Raw genomic sequence first — 22852 nt, forward strand, 5'->3', positions numbered from 1 at the left:
TAACAAATCAACAAACAAGTGTTGGCGAGGATGTGGAGAAAAGGAAGTCCTCATGCACTGTAGGTGGGAATGCAGATTGGTCCAGCTACTGTGGGAAGCAGTATGGAGTTACCTCAAAAAATTAAAAATGGAACTGTCTTATGACCCAGCGATATCATTCTTAGGAATTTATCTGAAGAAACCAGAAACACTAATTCGAAAGAATATATGCCCCCCTATGTTCATTGCAGCATTATTTACAAAAGCCAGAATTAAGTGCCCATTAGTAGACAAGTGCCAGGGCTGACTGGCAGACCCTGAGTGACAGATGAGTGATTACTGCGACACACATTTCTGTGAAAGAGAGGGCTAAGGGACTGCTTGTCTTGAGAAACGAAAGCCCTGTTTGCCTGCCTCCTCAGGCTTTTATTGTAACAACAGCTTGAACTAAAATTAACTATTAGATACTATCAGTAGGGTAAGCATTCTTGAGAAGACACATGCATCTGCAGTGTCCTTTAAGTAAGGACATCTAAAGACTAAACATGAAGATTCCAGTAAAACACCCAGGGGCTCAGACTTGTTTGGAAAAGCCAAGGCAGGGTCTGCTGCCTTTGGCAAGGTCCCCTAGAGGCCTCCGACCTTTTGGAGATTCCTCCTTTCAGACTTTCCAACCAAGACCCGTGCTTCCCCACGATAAGGGGATAAAAAAGCTGTGGTACATTTACTCTGCCATAAAAGGAAGAAAATTTTACCCTTTGCAACAACATGGAAGGACCTAGAGAACATCATGCTAAGTGAAATAAGCCAGTCAGAGAAAGACAAGTGCCATAGGATTCCACTCATGGAATTTAATGAACAAACTGAACTACCAAGCAAAATAGAGACAAACTCATAGATAGAGTCCAAGCAAATGGCTCTAGTGCTGGGGGTGGGGTGGGGGTGGGGGTGGTGATGTGAGTCAAAGAGAAAAAAAAAAAGAGGTAGAGAACTCATGGACATGGACAACAGTGTGGTGATTGGGAGGGGAAGTGGGGGGTGGAGGAGGAAGAGGTCATAGAGGGGATAAATGGTGATGGGAAATTTTTTAAAAATTAAAAGCAATGGGAGGCCAATGAAGGATTCTAACCAGAGGAGTGAACTATACCTTAGAGAAGATTGATACATGCTTTGCTTAAACACATTTTATGGCAACTTTAAGTAAGCATGTATTATTTTGACAGATTTTAAGCTATAACAATTTAGTATATAATCGTGTTTGATTTTGCCCATCAATGTTTTATTATAGCATAATATTTCATTGCATTATTTTTCATTGAAATATTTTGTTTACTTTTAAAATCATTGGTAAACTTTTTATTCCTATGACCTGCACTGTATATTTATTAAAAAAAGAAACTGGACTGCCTAAATATCAGCAAATGAAAAATATATGGAATTAGGGTTCAATATAACTAAAACTGTCAGTGTCTTTTAGTGAAATTTGACAGAAAAAATATCTATCTTCTATTGCAATAATTTCCTTCTAGAATCTTGATACTCATAATCATTATACAATTGTTTGTGTTCCTCAGCCAGATGTCACTGTCATGGCTGCATTAGATTACAGTACCTAATAAAGTTCATTTATGTATACTCTGATAAAATTTGAGCTTTTAGTTAATGCTTGAGTGATTTTAGCAGTCGGTTACAGTGCCCACTACCCTTGAACTTGTTCTTTTTTATATCCTCACCTATTCCTGAGATGATTATATTTCAGGCCCACATTTTACCTATAAATTTGAGAATTCTTCATCTGATACTCTAATGAATGAAATATATGTTTGACCTTTTGATTTGTCTCTTATCTTTACTGTCTTTTAGGAAGATGATTAGATGTAGTTTATGTGCTAAGGCCTCAAGTATTTGATTCAGCCTAAAGATGGATCAAATTTTCATCTAGTTTAAATATAATTCAGAGATGGAAAGAATGATTTTCATGACTTATCAGAGGAATAATTTGCCATCAAGGTTCCTTTTTCTTCACCAATTTATCCTTCTTATTCACTATTACCTGATCTTTTCATGGATAAAAATTTATCTCTTCTTGCCCTGGGTTTCAACTTAGGGACTGAGTGCTCATTTTGAAAGGGTAAGCTAGGCATCTAAATTTTAGAATTTGACCATATTGAGAACCGTTAATCATGTAGAAACTTTTACAAAGCTATATGTAGTTAGTTTGGTTTGGGTCCTCAGGGACACATGAAAATTTGAATATTAGAACACTGGGAGAGTCGAAAGAGAATAAAGGATTACAACTATGGAAGAATGTTAAAGAGTGAATGAGGATTTTTTGTTTCATGCAGAGGGGCCAACTGTGACTTAAACATCTTTATGATCATGAATATGTTAAATAATGTTGAGAGAATTTCCTTTGTCTCTAAAGAGGTCAGAAAAAGGATAATAGATTTAAATTTAAAGCACCGATGATTGGTGTTATAGGATATGTTTTTTGGCTTTAAGGAAACTTATTGCTAGCATTTGTTGACATTAAGTGGGGAACAACGCAATAATTGGAGTCTAGTCAGCTTTGTGTTAGTAATCTATGGTCAATTGAATCAGTACCCTCTTTACTGCTGTAAATCCATCTTATGGGGTTAGGGGTGTGTGCAGGGGTGGCGTAACTTAGGTTCTTGCTTTGTCCGTAAACTGTGGGGCCATTATGATCAGTTAGAATAGATGCTTTAATCATTCAGTATCATGTAGGTAGGGGAGAGCACTTTATAGAGTGCAGTCAAGTTTAATTAAGCTCTTGCTAGGGCTGCTTAATACTAAATATCCTGGTGCTTTATAGCTTAAATTAAATATTGTGAACAACCTTCTAACTTATAATTTGATTTAGTAGGAATGGTTAAGCTAAGAAAATCCTCACTAACTAATAATTGCTAATAAATAAATACCTAACAAATGAATTTGTAATCTTTTTTACATACCAGGAGGTGGGAATGATTGGAAGCAGTTTTACGAAGTTGCCCACCACAGTGTAGTTAAGGCTTTTCTGTGTTGGTTTATTTTAGTTATGAATTTGGATTTTGGAGTTATTAATTCTTTGGGTTCCATTGCTTTTTTTTGAACTATCTAGTATTGGAAATTCTCATCATTATTTTCCATGCTTTCAGGCATAATAAACCTTATCAGCACTGTCTTTCGTTAGTAAAGCAATCTTAACTGCAGGGATGGAGTGAGTGAAGTGTGTGATGTCTTCCTCTCCCCCTGACCCCACTCTCCCAACCGAGATTCCAGCGCTCTTCCTCTCTATACCATATACACCTGCTACAGGCCACACCATACTTTACTTTCTTTTTCTCTAAGAATACTATTTGTCTTCCTGTCTCTCTACTTTCTAATTATTACTCCCTTTTCTGTCTATTTGAATGCCACCCAGTCTTCACTAACATTCATACTTCCTTTGTGTCTATTCTGCCCAATGTTTTATTTTTTGGGGTGCTACTTCTGACCCTTTTTCAGCTGTTGCTTATTTGTTAGATCTAGAATAAAGATATATTTCAAAACTTTATTATATTAAAATATATAAATATTGATTTGTTAGCTACATTCTAATTATTATGAAGATGGATTCTCTCATACGTCATGTGTCTTCCAAGTAACCCAGTGATAAGCACATAATAAGAACTCAGTATTTATTAGTAGTATAATTGTAGGTAGGAAAAGTGGTGGATTAAGTGGTCTTGGGATTTAAATATGAGTATTTTTTTCTGATTTCCCTTGAGATTAAATTTTGACAATGTAAAATATATTCTTGAATAACTGAGGTCTGTGTTCACACTTTATTTTTTGAAAGGATGCTCAATCACCTGCAGGTTCTTTGAATAGGAGCAAGTGTCCATAATATTTGACCTTATAGGATGTTAAATATTGTAATTACAACCAAGCTCTGAAAAATAACTTGTGTGTGAAGATGGAGGGACAGTTGGGCTTTAAATTATTGAAAAATCGCAAACCAACACCCCAGTGGTTGCTGTTTTAATATACAAAATACAAATAATAAGATAATATTCCTATTTTTTCAAATTGAATTATATTACTCTGAGTTTAAAAAACAACAACAGTTGGCTTCTGCATATATAAGTTCAGAGGACAATGTTAAGCATAAATGGTGAATCACAATTTATTACATATAGATCAGCATTAAATCTCATTTCGGTAATACAGGAACTATTGACTTAATCCCTATGAGCCTTAGTTTCTTCTTATGAAGTAGAAACAATTATAATGTATCTCAGAAGGTTAGAGGGAGGGCTAGAAAAGACAGACCATCTAATGCATCAAGCACTTTACCTGGTATCTAACACACAAATTGTCTCCTACTTTTCTCCCCTCCGCCCCCTTATTTTAGATACACATTATTTAATTGAAATTCTTAAAGTTTTTGATCTTGTAAGGTACCAGAGGCATTTTGATATTTGTAAGAAGGTTACTAATTATAACAGTGATCCTGTGGGAAATTAGAGTTTGAAAAAGCGGTTGTCAATAATGCAACATGAATATTTTTTCAAAGAATTTATGATTTTTTTCTTTCACTTCAAAGTAGTACATTTGAAAAAATAATACTAAGCTTAAAAAATAAATGAAGACTTGTTGCTAGTTTGAGGTATCATATAATTTTCTGAAATCAGTCAAAAGATCTCTAGGTGAATGAGAAAATAAAATTTGCCACCTTCACAAGGTCAGTAGTTTTATAGTAAAACTATTTTAACCGGGCTCTTTGAGGAATGTAGTTTTCTGGCTAAAAATTCCTTTTGTTTCAACCCTTTACATAAATGTCTCACTTTCCTGCCTTAGAGAAATGTATGTATAGAATATCATAGCTTCTTTATTTGCAGACTGAGGGTCTTTCATTGCTCATTCTAAATAACAACGATGTGGCATGGCCGTGTGGACGGCCTTGTTCTGAGTAGGGTCAGATCAGGCTAAAAGTAACCCAGGGCATACCAGCCCTCCTGCACCTCCCTGCCCCCCAAATCCCTAATATCATTGTTACTTTCGTTTTTATATACCACTTTTTTCAGACATTTTCTAACAAATTGCAATTCTGCTTTCTTAAAACTGAAAATTTATTAAAGGAGACTTCGGAGATTATTTAGCCAGCATCTTCATTTTATAGATGAATAACCTGAAGTATAGGTTAATCGATCTGCTCAAGGATGCAAAACAGAATCATTAACAGAAACAAAGATGTAGGTTTCCTCATTAAACTGACACTTTAATAGTGTCCCAAATGTTGGTGGTTATCTTTGATCTTCTTTGAAACAGGTAGATCGACACTTGAGAAAGCTGGATCAGGAACTCGCTAAGTTTAAAATGGAGCTGGAAGCTGATAATGCTGGAATTACAGAAATATTAGAGAGGCGTAAGTAAAATTTACGTTTCCCATCCATGTTGGGTAGTATGTGCACAAGTCACTGAGGAGAACTGGGCCCATGGAGACTTCTCAGATCCTGCGCTCGGTGGATGGTGGCAACCAGGTCGGAGAGCTTGGGCCTTGGCAGTTGAAACTGTTTGGGTCATGGAAACGGAGAGAGATAACATAGAATATTCTCACTGGCTATGAAAATAAAATGTGAAGTCATTCCATTTTTAATATGCAGATATGCTAGTAAGCTGAATGGTAAGAGCAGAGATTTAAAGAAAAATAACCATCTAGAGACAAGTCATCCATTTGTCATGAAATGTATTGACTTTGCCCTGCCCTTTAGCCTTTGTATAAATTGTAAGCTTTGAAGGTTATTATTTCTCCTTAAGAATCGTTTTAAGGCTTTTCCTCAACTGTGTTAATAAGAAAAATTTTAATAGGCTCCACAGTCCTGTCTCTTTCCTCTAAATTTTCTCGGATCTGTGAGAAGCCATTTTAGTATTTCTTTGCAAGGTTCTCAGCTTGATCTCTTGCTCTAGTTACCCTTATAACTTCTTGGGTTTAACTAAGGAGATTTCCCAAAAGTGGAGACATAAGCTTTGTTTTTTTAAACTAATTTAGCATTTATTCCAATAGGTGATGTCCATAAAAACATGTGGTGTGGTGTTAAGCCCAGAGTAGACACCAGCTAAATGTTAGTGAGCTAAATCAGTATTGTGGCTGATTTCTACTAGAATCTAGTTTAAGGGTTCAAACATCTTTTTTACTTGGTGCATTTCAGTGGCAAGAACATGTACATATTTCTACACACACACACCCGAAAAATTTACTTACAGTGTTAGGTTATATATCTCTGTTGATATACTCTGTTAATATACTTTTGTTAACTAGAGAAGCAGCCAGGTGTGAATCATAGCTGTATTCAAAATGGATCCATCAATTTAGATGATCATTTAATTTAGTTGTGATATTTTTATTCCAGGGGAACCCTATCTGATAATAATAAGTATTTTGAGACAAAATAAAATGTCCTTTAGCTGCTTTGATTTTTTTTTTTTTTTTGACACACCGTAACAGAAATTCATGCCTATTCAGTACTGCAGGAAGGTTCACAAAGCATCCTCATGAGGACACAGACAAATGAAACTAAATTGGATCAAGATACAGAAACTGAACCACCCTATGCCCTGCCACAATTTCATCTCAAGGGATCACAATAAACACAGAACATTTATTTAAAAGTATTGTAAAGCTTGGCGTTAGATTCTATGCTTCACTTTTCACAAGCAAAATCCCTTTACTATCTTAGGTCATTTTAGTGATCAAAGAATTTCCTTTTGTACAGTAATGTACCGTTGCTTAATACTTTAGGATCTCCAATAGAAAAGAGTTATAATATCCATTCATCCACTTATTTGGTACCTACTGTTGTGCATTCCCTTAATCGAAATTAGCATGCCTTGACCTGTTTTGTACTGAAGGTGAATATTGAGAAATGGATTACTTACTGTTTACAGAAAGTATGCAATTGATTCAGGGTGAAATTGGCAGTGGTGACCTAATGTGTTTGACTAAAGTGACACAGGCATATACATCAGAGTTTGCTAGTCCTCTGCAGAGTGAGGGTACACAGTACCTGTAGTTGATTGACATGTAAAGTTCTGTGGTGACAGTTAATGACAGTGAATCTCTGTCATTTTTTTTCTTTTTTCAGGATCTTTGGAATTAGATACTCCTTCCCAGCCAGTGAACAATCACCATGCTCATTCACATACTCCAGTGGAAAGTAAGTTTGGTTTATTAGTGCAAATAAAATTTTAAATAGAATTAAAAGCTCATATTACCTGTATATTTTATTATTAGATCTACACAACTGATTGAGACATAAGTATCTTTCCCTTCCTTTTCTTTCGTTAGATATATGTTTGTCATTGCAATTATTGGCAGACTTCTCTTCTTCACTTGGGAAAAGCATCTTTGATTTGGGAACGGGGATCTGTTTTTCCCTAAAATCCATAGAGGAAGACTGTATGGTACTAATAGCAGCGTATACTTCCTACACACAAATACCTAAGACAAACAGCAAAGTACTCCATGGCGGGCTCTTTGTCTTTTTCATTCTTGCTTCTCCAGTGCTTAGTCTACTGCTTGGCAGAAATAATGTTTCACTTAGTGACTAAGTGAATGGTAGTCAGTTGGCTTGATGACTGTCTGCATTTTTTGACAAATCAATTTGACATGATAGAAGAGTTGATTGAAAATTTATCTAAATTGTAGATAATGTTTTCAAAATAGAATTTCCCTCATGCTACATGTGAACCCATTGTGCATCGATGAATTAACTTCAGTACGTTCCTGCTAAAATTTTTTTTAAATGTCTAAGAAGTTTGCTCTTGATAAAACATGTAACATAGAGAGTTCTGTTTGTCCTCTTATAAGAAAACATAATGTTCTGTATATCATGAGGAACTCAGATCATAAAATGTACCAGTTTATAACTAAATGAAGTATTATGCATTGTCTATAGTTCTCTAAAGTTAAAAAACACATGGATTCTTTATATGCAGAAAGGAAGTATAATCCAACTTCTCACCATACGACAACAGATCATATTCCTGAAAAGAAGTTTAAATCTGAAGCTCTTCTATCTACCCTAACATCCGACGCCTCTAAGGAAAATACACTAGGTAAGTATTCTTAAATGTGATTGGTTGCTTTTGCTTGTTCATGTTAAAATAAGGGGAAATTAAAGCACTCAGGATTAATGTATATACAGATTCTTTACCTGGTTAATTTCTACATAAGGAGAAAGAAGAAAAAGGAAAAATATGACATGAAAATTTTAAATTAATGATTATATCTGTTGTGAGAAATAAAGTATTTTAAACACACTAACATTATGTTCTCTCTGACCATTTCTATTTATTCTTTAATTCTACACAGGTTGTCGAAATAATAATTCTACGGCCTCATCCAACAATGCTTACAATGTGAATTCCTCCCAACCTCTGGCCTCCTATAATATTGGCTCATTATCTTCAGGAACTGGTGCAGGGGCAATTACCATGGCAGCTGCTCAGGCAGTTCAAGCTACAGCTCAGGTAAAAAATGGAAAAGGTGTGGAACAAGGTGTTTCGTTTTGTTCGAAATATTGGCAAATTCTAGTAGAAACAACTAGGTGTGGACAAGAAGTTTTCTTAATCGCACAGGTTCATTTTTAAGTCATAGTTTTATGATATCTGATATTTTATTTAAAGAAATGAACATGCAGAAATTACTTGATTGATAATGAAAAATAAAAAATAGATTCATACAGTCTCACGCAGATTCCTTCTCACAGTAATTGTTCATGATGTCCATGTTCTTGACTATGACCCACAGCACCTGCTAGGACAATACTTTGTTCTATCTACCTGTTCCAGGGCGTTCTTTGTAGCCTCAGAACGTAGGTTGCCTTGATTTTAAATTCTTTACACAAAATAGCTTAAAATTACAATGATGAAAATGGTTTAAACAAAATAAAGTAGAATTGGTTAAACCAAAGTAATGTAACTAGTAATACTTAAGAAAGACAATCTACATATGTATGTATATTAATACTATCAATGAATGTCTATTCAAGATGAAAGAGGGCCGAAGGACATCAAGTTTAAAAGCCAGTTATGAAGCTTTTAAAAATAATGACTTTCAGCTGGGAAAAGAGTTTTCCATGCCCAGGGAAACAGCTGGCTTTTCATCATCTTCAGCGCTCATGACTACATTGACACAGAATGCCAGTTCATCAGCAGCAGACTCACGGAGTGGGAGAAAGAGCAAGTAAGTCTTATTGCTACGAGAGCCCTGCCCCTTTACCAAGCCTGCAGCTGGCAGGCATCCCCTGGCTTTCATGTCAAACAGGGGCAGCATATGAGGGGTCGGGATGCTTGGAGAGGTAAAAGGCATGGCATTGTCATTCATACTGCCGTACTTTCAAGAGGTAAAGTCTTTAGAAAGGGTTAAGAGTCTTTAATTTTTCTAGTCATAAACTGGGTTTATTAATTATTTCTGTTTACTTTCTTTTATTCGTTAGGATAAACCATTTTATGAAACTTTCTTCATTTATAACCTCTTATTTTAGGCAAATTAATACATAAAATACAAATTAAATCCTGGGAATTTTTTGTTTTTAAATAAGATTCTTCATTTTGATTAAGAACAAGCTGTCTTAATTCTTGGTTTTATGTCCCCAAAATTGAAATTATGAATATATCCCTAGATTTTGTATATTATACTCTTAGGATGATTGTATTGACTTTAAATATGAAAACAATGGTACTTGGCAATGTCTGTCCTAAGTACCTGCATATGCTAGGTGTTCATACAGAATGAAAGTTCAAATGCTAGGCCAACAGAATTAGTTACCTAATAATTGTATTATAATTTTTTAATGTAGTCTATTTTTGTAAGTCCCTGAAAGAATGATCAATGTAAAATTACCACAAAAGTGCTAAGTATTTTAAAAATTAATTAATCTTAATGACCCAAATTTATCACAACTGCCAGTGATAAATTTTTGTATTTTTACAATTGAATTAGCATGCAGATAATGGTAAGTTACTTGTGAATTTTAAAACTTTTGGTTTCCTGTCCTACACAGGTAAGTATTCACACATTGGTTGATGATCATGATCATTTTTACCAAACGCTTTTTTTAAAAATATGTTTTTTTTTTATTTGAGAGAGAGAGAGAGAGAGAGAGAGAGAGAAACAGAGAAAGATCGATGAGAGAGAAACATTGATCGGCTGCCTCCTGCACATCCCATACTGGGGATCAAGCCTGCAACCCGGACATGTGCCTGACCAGGAATCGAATAGTGACCTCTTGGTGCATGGGAGGACACTCAACCACTGAGCCACACTGGCCATTCTCACCAAATGCTTCTGTATACATCTTTGTATTTTAGATTTTGATGAAGACTATTCAGTGTGCTTAAAAATACAAAGAATATCTGTAAGAGAGCCATAACTAATACTAATTCTTAAAGATACTGCCTACAATTTAAGTCAATAATAAATAGTAACTGATTAAAAAATTACTTTAAAAACTCTGAAATATTTTGAAAAAAATTTCCTTTTGAATATCTTTATTCTCCAGATAGCAAAAAATTTTAAAGAAAAATAAATCATTATGAAAAATGTTGCTCTTTGTTGTTCTAAATGATTATGCTTTTAAAACTATCAGATTAATTTAATCTTAAACATTAATTGATATATTTGATTTCATACCACTTTTATTTAGTAGTTATTCTCAGGTAACTTCTGGATGCTGAGCAAATAAAACTGATGCTGTTTTTTCAGAAACAACAACAAGTCTTCAAGCCAGCAATCATCTTCGTCCTCCTCCTCCTCTTCCTTGTCATCGTGTTCTTCATCATCAACTGTTGTACAAGAAATCTCTCAACAAGCAACAGTAGTACCAGAATCCGATTCAAATAGTCAGGTCGATTGGACTTATGACCCAAATGAACCACGATATTGCATCTGTAATCAGGTAAAAGTCTGGCCTGTGTCTATAAAAGCATAATCTGAACAAACTAGGAAAAAACAATTTCTTTTTTTTTTTCAAGTGCTATTTTTACTCCAGTTAAAATACCCTTGCTTTTTTTATACGTATACAATTTTCTCCAGCTTTTTATAAAAATGACGCTTGTTGTAAATACAAAGAGTATAAAGAAACATGAAAGTTACCCATAATCTCAGCCCTCAGATGTAACCTGTAATTAAACATTTTGATGTACCACTACTACATATCCCACGTGCATATTGTCTTAGTCTGTTCGTGTTGCCATCATAGTATACCACAGGCTGCGTGGTTTAAAGAACAGAACTTTATTCCTCACAGTTCTGGAGACTGGGTAATCCAAGATGAAGGTGCTGACTGATTTTATTCCTGGGTTAAGGAAAGGAAATCTTGTATAAATCTTGGCAAATAAAAGTAGGTTACCTACAAAAGAACAAAATCAGATTCACCCACAATTTCCCCTCCATAACACTAAAAATCAGAAGTTGATGAAATACGTATGTAGAACTTTGAGGGAGAAATTTGAGTGTTCCCCCAAAAACTGTCACCCAGAGTAAAGTTATTGTTCATGTCCATAGAATCTGAAAGTATGCCATCTAGTTGCCTTTTCTGGAAAATTATCCAGTCCATTGAGAACTTCAATGAATTCAGGAGTTAGGAAGTTGTGCTATAAAGTACTAGCAGTGAACAGCAAAAAGGAAAATGATAAAGGACATTTAATAGGTCATGAGTTTAGAAGTTTCAATGAAATGGACTGTTGACTGCTAAAATGTAGATGATCTAATGTGACCCAAGAAAAAATTAAAACCGAAGCAGGTAAGTAACCAAGAAAGAAACTTAAGGTCTTTAATAAAGGAACCATCCACAGAGATGACTCCCACAGAGCAGGTTCTTTCAGGCTTTCAAAGGGCATATAATTTCTGTGTGTCTTCCCCTCCACCTCCATAAAGTCTTTTGGAAAAACTAGGTAAATGTATAAATCTCTGTACCCTGTTTCTTAATGCAAGTGTATATTCAGTGTATTTCCGTTTTCTAATAGTATCATAAACAGTTAATTTGGATTTGGTTGCTTGTTCTGTAGTGATAATAAGATTTTTTCTTTAACCAGGTATCCTATGGTGAGATGGTAGGCTGCGATAATCAAGATGTAAGTATCACATTTTTCTATTCAGGAATGAAAAAAATCACATTATTACTTGAATATTTTTATTGTGTCTTTTGGTCTAAGAAAACAGTTTGCAGTTACGTTAATTATGTCATATTAGTGCTAGAAATATTCTTCCCCAAAATAGGATAGTGTCTCTTAATGTGTTCCCTATTTTAATTTTTAAAGCTAATTTTATGGTTTTATGCAAATTGTATTTCTCAAAAAGGTGTTACATTGTATGAAAATTAGGAACACCCTCTCCCCCTTTGCTAAAGAATATTGTGTTTGCTAGAATCCAAATCACTTACCACAGTGAAGAATTAGCATGATGCTTAGGTGAAGGGTGGGGATTTTAGCATCTAATGTGAGATTGTTTTCCTCCCATTCGTGTAGTATGTCCTATTGTACTCTGCAGGTGTCAGCTGATATAAAAAAAATCACTTATATAAAAAAAGGAGTCTTAAAATTGCTCCTCTTTTGAAAGCTTACTTTTGATTAGAGATACTCTTTATTGAATGCTGAGAATATGTTTGTTTAGTAATTTTCACTCCCTCCTTACTTTCATATAACTCTTTTGTCCATCTTTTACTCCAGAGGGGTAACAACTCTGAATTCTATAGAAATCCTACTCATGAGTGTTGAAATGTAAAGATTGAGCAGGGTTGGCTAGATACTTTGAAATACTGTAAAACAGTATTGCCCAAGCATTTCAAGAACACCATTGGAAACTGTCTCCTGGGCAGTTAGTGGAAATGACAAATAAGATATCTGTGATTAACCTATCGTATTCTGATCTCTCTCATTCTCAGTTACACTCTTCTGAATGCTAAGATTTCCTATGGAAGTGTAGAACTACCTAATATATTGCAGAGTACAGCACTTTTCCTCTCTGCATATCTAGGAATGGGTTTATCCAAAAGGGAAAGCCAGGGCATTCCTTTATGTCTCTAATTACAAGTAGCTTATTCTACTCCATATGGGAGCGAATAAAGCTGAATCGTATATAATAAAAGGGTAATATGCAAATTGACCGAACGGCCAAACGACTGGTTGCTATGATGCGCACTGACCACCAGGGGGCAGACACTCAGTGCAGGAGCTGCCCCCTGGTGGTCAGTGCACTCCCACAGGGTGAGCGCTGCTCAGCCAGAAGCCTGCCTCCGCGGCAGCGCTAAGGATGTCCGACTGGGGAGCGGGCCTAAGCCATCAGTCTGACATCCCCTGAGGGCTCCCAGACTGCGAGAGGGTGCAGGCCAGACTGAGGGACCACCCCCTCCCCCAGTGCACGAATCTCATGCACCGGGCCTCTAGTATTATATAAAATCTTTAAAATAAATTTTCTTTTACATAAGAGACCCATCTCACTTCTTATCTTTAAAAGCTGGTATCAACTTACTCTCCAAGAAAATGAAAATTAGTAAATTTTAGTTCATTATTTAGAATTATGGGAATAGATTACATGAATCTCAGTTAACAAAGGTGCATAATTTTTCTGTGCCTCCATTGCCTCATCTCTGAAGCTTATCAGTTGGACCGTGTTGTTTATAAATCAGCTCCTAGATCTAAACATTATGTTTCCATTAATCTAATATTTGGTGTAGTGGACATATTTTAATATACTCCCTAATCTTTAGAAGAACTAAAAACTTCTTTGCAATTTTGCTTTCTAGTGCCCTATAGAATGGTTCCATTATGGATGCGTTGGGTTGACAGAAGCACCAAAAGGAAAATGGTACTGTCCACAGTGTACTGCTGCCATGAAGAGAAGAGGCAGTCGGCACAAATAAAGATGGTCATTTCATTTGGGAAAGAGTAAGACTTCAACTAAACATTTTATATAGGACTTTAAAAGAGAAGAAAAGAGAAAGAAGATACAGTGCATTTCCAGGCAACCACTTAAAGGATTTACATAGGCAATCCTGTAAGATCTTGAACTTGAATTTTATGGGTTGTATTTTAATAATGTAAGTAAATTATTTATGCACTCCTGGTGTGCTATGAATATTATTCCAGTTAGCCTTGGATTCTTTCAGTGGCCAACATATGCAGACATTTGTATTCCTCAGCCGTTTTCACAAAGTAATGGGCATTCTATAATTTAGACTTTAAGAATTCCAACGATGAAGGTTTTAAGAAAAGTATTTTATATTCAACAGGTATGTTCTGCTGCATGTACTGCACTCCAGAGCTGTTATGTAATACTGTATATAAATGGTTAAAAAAAAGGTAGTGCTTCTAAAAAGAATTTAAGATAATGGTTTTTTAAATGCCTTTATAATAAGCTTTGTTTCTTTGTGAAACTACATTCAGCAGGCTGAAGGAAGTGGTTCATGTGATAAAGTGAGCTGGTGTCCTCTAGAGTACCTGGGTACATAAACAGAAACTCCTGTAGGTAAAAGCTAATCTGTGCCATTAGTCTTTCTATGTCTCTACATCCAGACTGAGTGCAGTTCATGAGGGTGGGAGGGGAGGGGCTGAAGGGGAAAGGGTATTAAAGTGATACATTTTTATACCAAATGTGTTTATTTTTTTGTGCAAGTAATCCTTAAAATTGGAATTGTATTAGGTGTTAAAATAAAGTTTTTAAAAAAGTACTTGTATTTATACTTTACACACTTAATGAAAGTTTCTCAATTCTAATTAAATTCCAATTTTCATAATCTAAGGACTGAGGCCCAGGACACAGAAAGCTGTTTAATCTGTGATTTCTTTAATAATGCTTAGAATTTGTGATGTGAAAATAAGGGAAAGACATTTTTAATGTAAATTTGAAATGCAGATGTATTTTTTTAGATCATCTCTCTGACTTTTCCTTCAGTTGGAAGGACATGAAAGAAGTCTAATTACAGCAGGTAAAATGAAAATGATGGTTATAGATATTTGACTTAAGGCAGTGTGGCCAATTTAAGTAAAGCGACCCCTGGATTGGAGCTTAAAATTCAGTTCTGTTTTTTATTTTACCATATACTAGTATGACAGTTAATTCAATTTTTTAATCACTCTGGGCCTTACTAAACCAGGGTGATGCTAGCTGTAGGAAGTCTCTAAAGCACTTCTATGGTTTTATTCTATAGGTGCTATTTAAATTATAAATTTTGCATACTATTGAGTCTGGTCAGTAGAAAAATCCTTAAAGCTTTTAAAATATTTATTATGTCATATTTTTTATATCAAAACGTACTGGGTACATCAGATTTTTACTTTAATGAAAACTACTTATGAGCCTCTTAGAACTTATTCAGAAAACTGTGACGTCTATGCAATGCTACCCAAAGGGTTTGGGTTAGATAGGGGATTTCAAAGTTCTCTTCCAGCTTCCCAATGCCACAGCTCTGAGCTGCTGCAGTCTGTTTTATAACTGGACAGCCCATAAAGCTAAGTTAGGTTCATTTGTGGGTTACCATGATTTCATAGTATCACTGGTATCACAGTTTGGTGGTACTCAATATTTCATGGAAATTTTATAAATCTTTAAGAAATAATATATAACGTAGTATTCAATTAGCTTATCAGCATGTTGCCTGGAGATGCTTAGTGTTATTGTTTAATGTTCTAATTAAATGTAATGATTTTCCCAAACTTATTTGTATTATAGGAATTGGTCAAAGGATAAAGCCTTATATTCAGCCTTATTTTCAGAGAAAGTTCCTTGTCAGAGTCAGGAACATCCCTACTTCCAGCTGCTACAGCCCTTTTCAGTATGTGAATTCCACTGCTTCCCAAATCACTCCGAAAACATTTTGACAAATCTTCAACTCAAACATTGACTATTTTGTGACGTGTGTATAAAGAAGTAAACCAAAACTTTGTGCAGTTATTTAATAATGGGTGGAACCTGTTTATATCTCAGATAGCCAGACATGGAACTACCTCATCAAAAATAATGTGGCCAACTATTAGTGTTTGTTGTGACATTGACAAGGGGTATGATGAGCATTTTTGGTATTATCAAATACACATTCAAAAATCTCTGTTGTGTACAAAACTCATGTAACAATTGGTGGCATAAAAAAAATACAAATGTGGGTTCACAGTTTATAGGTGGGGAAAATTGAGGCCTTACTGCTGTGGAGTGTATATTAAAATGTTCATGGTAACACACTTGAAGCAATAAATGGCTTAATTAAATGCCTAAATGAAGCTGAGTGTTTGATAAACATACAATCATTCTTTTTAAGGGAAGTTAAATTTTTTTGCTCTTTTCTCCTTTAAAGCAAATTGTACCTATTTTAGATTTTTAGCAACCTTAGGCTGATACAGCAATAGTGCCCTTTGTCCTTAGACCTCAAAAATGGTCTTCTTGATCTAATGAATTAATTCAACCTTAGAAAAATAAATGACCAGTATACTTGGTTTGGAAGGGGTAAGATACTCTTTGCATGTGTAGACATAATAGAATGTAGACATTCAACTCTCACATGTTTAAAAAGAAATCTTCCAACAAATGGGCTTTAAGAGAAAAGATGCCCTAGAAAATGCTTATAATTTTACAAACATTAAGCACCTAAACGTTGAGAATACAGAAATGCAGGTGTGTGTGTGTTTGTGTGTGTTCCTGTGGGAAGTGGCAAGGACAGACATGTCCTCAAACAGTTGCGGTATTTTTTCTTTTTTTAAATATATTTTATTGATTTTTTTTAACAAAGGGAAGGGAGAGGAATAGAGAGTTAGAAACAAGGATGAGAGGGAAACATCGATCAGCTGCCTCCTGCACACCCCCTACTGGGGATGTGCCCGCAACCAAGGTGCATGCCCTTGACTGGAATCGAACCTGGGACCCTTTAGTCCGCAGGCCAATGCTCTGCCCACGGAGCCAAACCGGTTAGGGCCAGCTGCGGTATTTTGATACACATGATAGTGTATGAGTATACACAGCTCTCTGGGAACACTGGGAGACTTGACCTAGGAGGTTTCATTTGAACTGATTCCTAAAGATGGATAGTAGAGACGGTTTTCAAGGCAGAAGAGATTGTTCAACAGCCACATACATTCTGGGAACTTAAAAGTAGTCAGGAATGGGTAGACATGGGGTAGAGAGATGTGTCAGGTCAGGGAACGAAGCCAGAATCTGGGCAAGAGTCTCTTCAGGAAGAACATTGGTCACTGTGCCATGGAATTGTTTGTTAATAGGAATAGTAGTGACATTTACTTATTGTTGGTTAAATACATTATATTGTTATTATTTAACAGTTTAATAAAACAGCATTTTTTTATGTTTGTATTGACTTTTAGAGAGAGAGGAAGGGAGAAGGAGAGAGAGAGAGAAAAACATCAATGTGACAACGAAACATCGATGGGCTGCCTCCTGCACACCCCCTACCGGGAATTGAGTCCACAACCCAGGCATGTATCCTGATCAGGAACTGAACCGACGATCTCTTGGTGCACAGGATGGCACCCAACCAACTGAGCCACATCCGCCAGGGCAGCATTTTTTAAATAAGATGATGAAATCAGCCCTGGCCCGTGTGACTCGGTGGAGAACATCGGCCAGTGCACCAAAGGGTCACAGGTTCCATTCCCGGTCAAGGGCACATACCTGGGTTGCAGGTTTGTTCCCTGGCCCGGTTGGGGCGCATGTGGTAGGCAACCTATTGATGTGTCTCTCTCAAATTGATGTTTTGCTCTCTGTCCTCCTCTCCGCCCCCCCCCCCCCCCCCCCCGCCCCATCCCCTGCTTTCACACTATCTAAAAATCTAAAAATTAATGGAAAAAACATCCTTGGGTGAGGATTAAAAAAAAAAAAAGATTATAAAATAGACTGACAATAGTTAATTATCTAAACTTGGAAATATTTTTTAAATTCTATACTTAAGATTAACCTTTTCTCCCATATTTTGAAACACTACAAATTAGAATTGCTAGTCAGGATTTTTAGATTTCCTTTTTAGATGATAAATCTAAAATATTTAAGCAGATTGTGCTTTCTGACCCAGGATCTTAATATTCATGATTTGATTCTGCTACAGAGAAATAAGTTAAAATTTAAAGTTATGAACTGACTTCAGTATTTTTTTATTGTAATTAAAGTTTGTCATAAAAAAGAGGCATATTCCCTCTGGCCATTTATATTTTAAGGTAGTAAGTCATGTATATCTTATAAGTCAATATCTTAACTAAGAAATTATTAGAGACTTTGATATATCAAAATGTTTTTTGAAATAAATTTAATTTCTTAATAAATTCTTTAGAGCCATATGATTCAGTTTTTAGTTAAGTCATAGCCTCTTTTTATTTTCTTTACTGATGGCAAAAGAGGCATTATAATCATTCATTTTCCTGCTGCTTATTAACAGTTTCAGAAGCCAGTGTGGTGAGTGAGTGTGGGGAATGTGTATGCTTGTGTGCATGTTGCTTCTTCTCATTCTATTCCTCATTGCCTACTCTAATGAATAAGAATACAGGCAGTCCTGAACGTACATCGTTTTATGGTTATGTCGCCATCTCCCATTTACACTATAAAAAAAAAAGTTCCGTCATTTTGATGTATGTACATAGGTGCTTTATGTTTTTTATTATTTATTTACCCCAAGTAAAGGTCAGGAATTGTTACCTTTCTTTTAAATTTTTTTTTACTGTTTCACGTCATTACTGCTGTGTATGTGCTCCATGTGAGTGACGTAGGTGGTTATGTAGGTGGATTCCGACTTACGGCGAAAATCGCATTACGTCGTGCCATAGGGACGGATCTCCGACGTAACCCGAGGACCTACAGTAGTTTTCCTGTCCTGGCTGGTTTGGCTCAGTGCATAGAACGTCGGCCTGTGGACTGAAGGGTCCCAGGTTCAATTCCGGTCAAGGGCATATGCTCGGGTTGCCAGCTTGATCCCCAGTAGGGGGCGTGCAGGAGGCAGCCAATCAGTTATTCCCTCTCATCATTGATGTTTCTATCTTTCTCTCCCTTCGTATGTAAGTGCTAGTCTCCAATAATGAACTAATTTAAAACATTCACAAATTTAACATCAGTTGTGGGGAAAAGCAATGGTCATATTTTAATTCTTTTTGCATTGTTAAATCTACCCCAGGAGAGGGACCCTCCGTGTTGAAAATAAGAACAATTGTAATAGTTACCAAGTTACTTTAAAAAGTTTTCTAGGTCAAATGCAATACAAGGGGCCAGTCAGGAATATTTCCAAGTAACTCCGAGCATAAATATGAGTCAGTTCATTAGAATGATTTACTAATATTATAACTAGTTAGTAGAACGTTTTAGTATGTCTTCCCCATATTCATATCCTTGAAGCATTTTGTATTTATCTTTAATATGACTGATGACTTTTTTTTAATGGGCTTCTCAAGTGTGCCAAAAGATGGTCTCACTTTACCTATTGTTGTCATTTATATATGTTAAAAGACCAGTCCAGTTCTCTTGTTGAAAACAAGAAAAAAATTAAGCTGATATCTCAGAGATCATATGTTTTAGATATAGAGGTAATCTTTTGACTTTATGTGGTATACCTGTGACCAAAAAACCTTGTCAAAGAATGTTTCCTTCTTATCACCCAGACTAGAGACCGGATGCATGAAATTCTCGCATGGTTAGGGTCCCTAGGCCTCGCCAGTGATCAGGGCTGAGTGGGGCACTCCAGCTGCCTGCCGGAGCCTCCCTTCCCCAGCTGCTGGCCAGGGTCTTCCTTCATTCCGTGCCACCCCCTGTTGGTCAGCACACGTCATAGCGAGCAATTGAACTCCTGGTCTCCTGGTTGAACTCCTGAAGGGACAATTTTCATGTTAGGCTTTTATAGATATAGATTAGCTAAATCAGTGGTTCTCAACCTTGGCTGCACATTAGAATCACCTGGGAATCTTTTTAAAATCCTGATTTCTGGGCCTCATCCTCCGGAAATTCTGTTTCTTTGTTATGGGGTGAGGCCACAACATTAGTAACAAAGAAACAGAATTTCCGGAGGATGAGGCCCAGAAATCAGGATTTTAAAAAGATTCCCAGGTGATTCTAATGTGCAGCCAAGGTTGAGAACCACTGAGCTAAATGAATGCCAGCCTTCATCAAAGTGATAAGACAAAACCTACCCACCTCCCATTTCCCCATCACATACATTAGTTTCTTAGGAAGCAAATTTAATACTGTAAACATTTCAAAATACCTTTTCTGAAAATAAAAATAGATGACTGAATTGTTGATTACATTTTAAAAAGAAACAAGCTAAATTTTGTGACTTTCTTGAGGCAATTTTTAAAATGTATTATCATTCCAAGGAATATTGCAGATCTACAGAGAAACAAATGAGTTATCTGTTTGAGTAAAAGAACACAATTTGATACTATGATATGAAAAAAGAAAGCTAAATTTGTATATTTTTTATATATCTACTAGAGGCCTGGTGCATGAAAATTCATGCATTGGAGGGGGGTCCCTCAAGCCGGCTTGCTTACAGTCTGGGAGCCCTCAGGGGTGGGAGGCGAGCCGGCCATCAGGGGAAGGCAATGCCCCCATCACACCTCTGCTGCTGTCACTGCCAACAGCGCAAGCCTCGGCCGGCCCTGGTTACCTGAGCCTCAGGCAGCCCTGGGCAGCTGCCATCCGAGGCTTGCCTGCGCCTCAGGCCGGCCCTGGGGGGCTAGGGGGCTGAGGGCGGGTCTGGCCGCACCGTGGGCCTGCCACCCCTGGCAGGACTGAAAGGACTAGAGTTCTCCAGTGGGGCCGAGGGGACTGGGCGCTACGATCTTGTGGCTATGGGCGCTGCCATCTTTGTGATGGTGTGATGGTCAATTTGCATATTTGGTATTTATTAAATAGGATACTAATAATAGAGGAATATGCAAATTGTTGGGGACACCATCACAGTAATAGTAACAACTGAACAGCAGGCTGGCAGGCTGCATGGGGTGACAAGGCTGCCAGAGGGGTTAGTGAGGGACGACCAAATGACTGAACAGCAGGCTGAGTGGGGCGACCAGGCTGGCAGGGGAGTTAGTGAGGGACAACCAAATGACTGAGCAGCATGCTGCATGGGGCGACCAGGCCAGCAGGGGGGCTAGCAAGGGACTACCAAACGACTGAACAGCAGGCTGTGTGGGGCAACCAGGCCGGTGGGGGAGGAGGGGCGGTTGGGGGTAACCAGGTCGGTGGGGGGGGCAGTTGGGGTGCCCAGGGGGGCAGTTGGGGGTGACCAGGCTGGCAAGAGGGGCAGTAACGGGTGACCAGGCTAGTGGGGGGGGGGCAGTAAGGGGCAACCAGGTCATCAGGGGAGCAGTTAGTGGCAACCAGGCCAGCGGGGCAGGGGAGGGGCAGTTGGGAGCGATCAGGCTGGCAGGCAGAGGCGGTTAGTGGTGATCAAGAGGAATTTCCTGGATTGGAGAGTGTGCAGGCTGGGCTGAGGGCGCCCCGCCCCCCCCCGCCCCCCCCCCCCCCCCCCCCCCCGCACGAATTTTGTGCTCTGGGCCTCTAGTTGATTGATAAAAACATAGGAATTCTGACTTTATGACAAGGTATAGGTGTCCTAAAGAACGTAAAAAAATAATTCGTTGGATTAAATGTTTGCCATTCTACCTGAGTGCTCACTGCTTGAAGTAAGTAGTTTATCTATTTGTCAGTCTTTCTATCTACTATCTGTCTTTAGAATGTATGTGTAAATATATGTATGTGTACTAGTATATGTGTATGTGTATGCATATATAAAGTCTTTTAGAGGATGCAAATCTTAGCAAATTTGAGAGACTTAGAGGAGATCATATGCACAAAGTTGCATTTGTTTGAGGAGGGAATATAATTATACATTCAGAAGTGGTGAAATCCCAATGTCATTGCCACAGACTGCTCAAGTACTCACTATTGTAATTTAAGTGACAGGCAATCTTAGCCACATGCAGAAATTGTGCAACAACAATTTCTTTGGTAAATTTCAGTTCCCAACCTCAGCACTGCTGACATTTGTGCTGAATGATGCTTTGTTGTGGAGCTGTGTCCCTCACACCTGCACACTAGGTGTCCGTAGCAGCCTCCACCCTCAAGTTGTGACAACCAGCAAGGTCTCTAGACGTTGCCAGATGTGTTCTGGGGAACAAAATTGTCCCGTTGGATGTGAAATACTTCATGTGCAAAACATTGGAATAACATGGACAAGATTTGAATTAATGACGTGTAGATCTCAACAAATACGAATTAAGTCACTCAGGAATCTCTGGCTGGGTATCTCAGTTGGTTAGTCCCGCTACACCAAGGTTGTAGCTTCGATCCCCGGTCAGGGCACATGCAAGAATCAACCAAAGAATGCATAAGCAAGTGGAACAATAAATCAATGTTTTTCTCTCTTTCCCTTCCAATGTGTAAAATCAATAAATTTTAAAAAATACTTAAATCATAGGAAGACACAAGAGTATGGAGATGAGTAAAATAGTTCTGTCATAAAGCAAACTATATTGTAAAGAGATATAAGTATACTAGTAACTAAAATACAGTACAGAATTTAACAAAAGTAAATTTGGTACTGGTGCAAGCATTTTCAAATCGCTTATAAAGAGAGAAAGCTGTGCCCTAGCTGGTTTTGCTCAGTGGGTAGAGCATCAGCCTGCGGACTGAAGTGTCCCGGGTTTGATTCTGGTCAAGGGCACATGCTTGGGTTGCGGGCTCCATCCCCAGTAGGGGGCGTGCAGGAGGCAGCTGATCAATGATTCTCATCATTGGTGTTTCTCTCCCTCTCCCTTCCTCTCTGAAATCAATAAAAATATATTTTTAAAATAAAAGAAAGCTGTGAAAAATTAGCCATGTACCCAGTTGAGAACTGCGAAGAGC

The 22852-nt window shown here is 37.3% G+C and overlaps 1 protein-coding gene across 2 annotated transcripts in view; it reads left to right on the forward strand.

Annotated features, from left to right (window-relative positions):
• ING3 (inhibitor of growth family member 3) overlaps positions 1 to 17740 on the forward strand; it is a 34812-nt gene extending 17072 nt beyond the window's left edge. The window contains exons 5-12 of one of the 2 annotated variants that reach the window (XM_070423788.1): positions 5293 to 5389; positions 7107 to 7178; positions 7960 to 8079; positions 8336 to 8493; positions 9015 to 9208; positions 10730 to 10922; positions 12061 to 12099; positions 13770 to 17740. In XM_070423788.1, the coding sequence (XP_070279889.1) occupies positions 5293 to 5389; positions 7107 to 7178; positions 7960 to 8079; positions 8336 to 8493; positions 9015 to 9208; positions 10730 to 10922; positions 12061 to 12099; positions 13770 to 13886 (990 nt within the window). In that variant the 3' untranslated portion in view covers positions 13887 to 17740. Of the gene's footprint in view, positions 1 to 5292; positions 5390 to 7106; positions 7179 to 7959; positions 8080 to 8335; positions 8494 to 9014; positions 9209 to 10729; positions 10923 to 12060; positions 12100 to 13769 lie in introns of those variants that run through there. The other variant, XM_070423790.1, reaches the window with a different exon arrangement.
• Positions 17741 to 22852: the final 5112 nt, after the last annotated feature.

Source organism: Myotis yumanensis, unplaced genomic scaffold, assembly GCF_028538775.1.
Source record: "Myotis yumanensis isolate MYYU_CA2020_CCGP unplaced genomic scaffold, mMyoYum1.0.hap1 SCAF_9, whole genome shotgun sequence".
In the NCBI taxonomy this organism is placed as follows: domain Eukaryota; kingdom Metazoa; phylum Chordata; class Mammalia; order Chiroptera; family Vespertilionidae; genus Myotis; species Myotis yumanensis.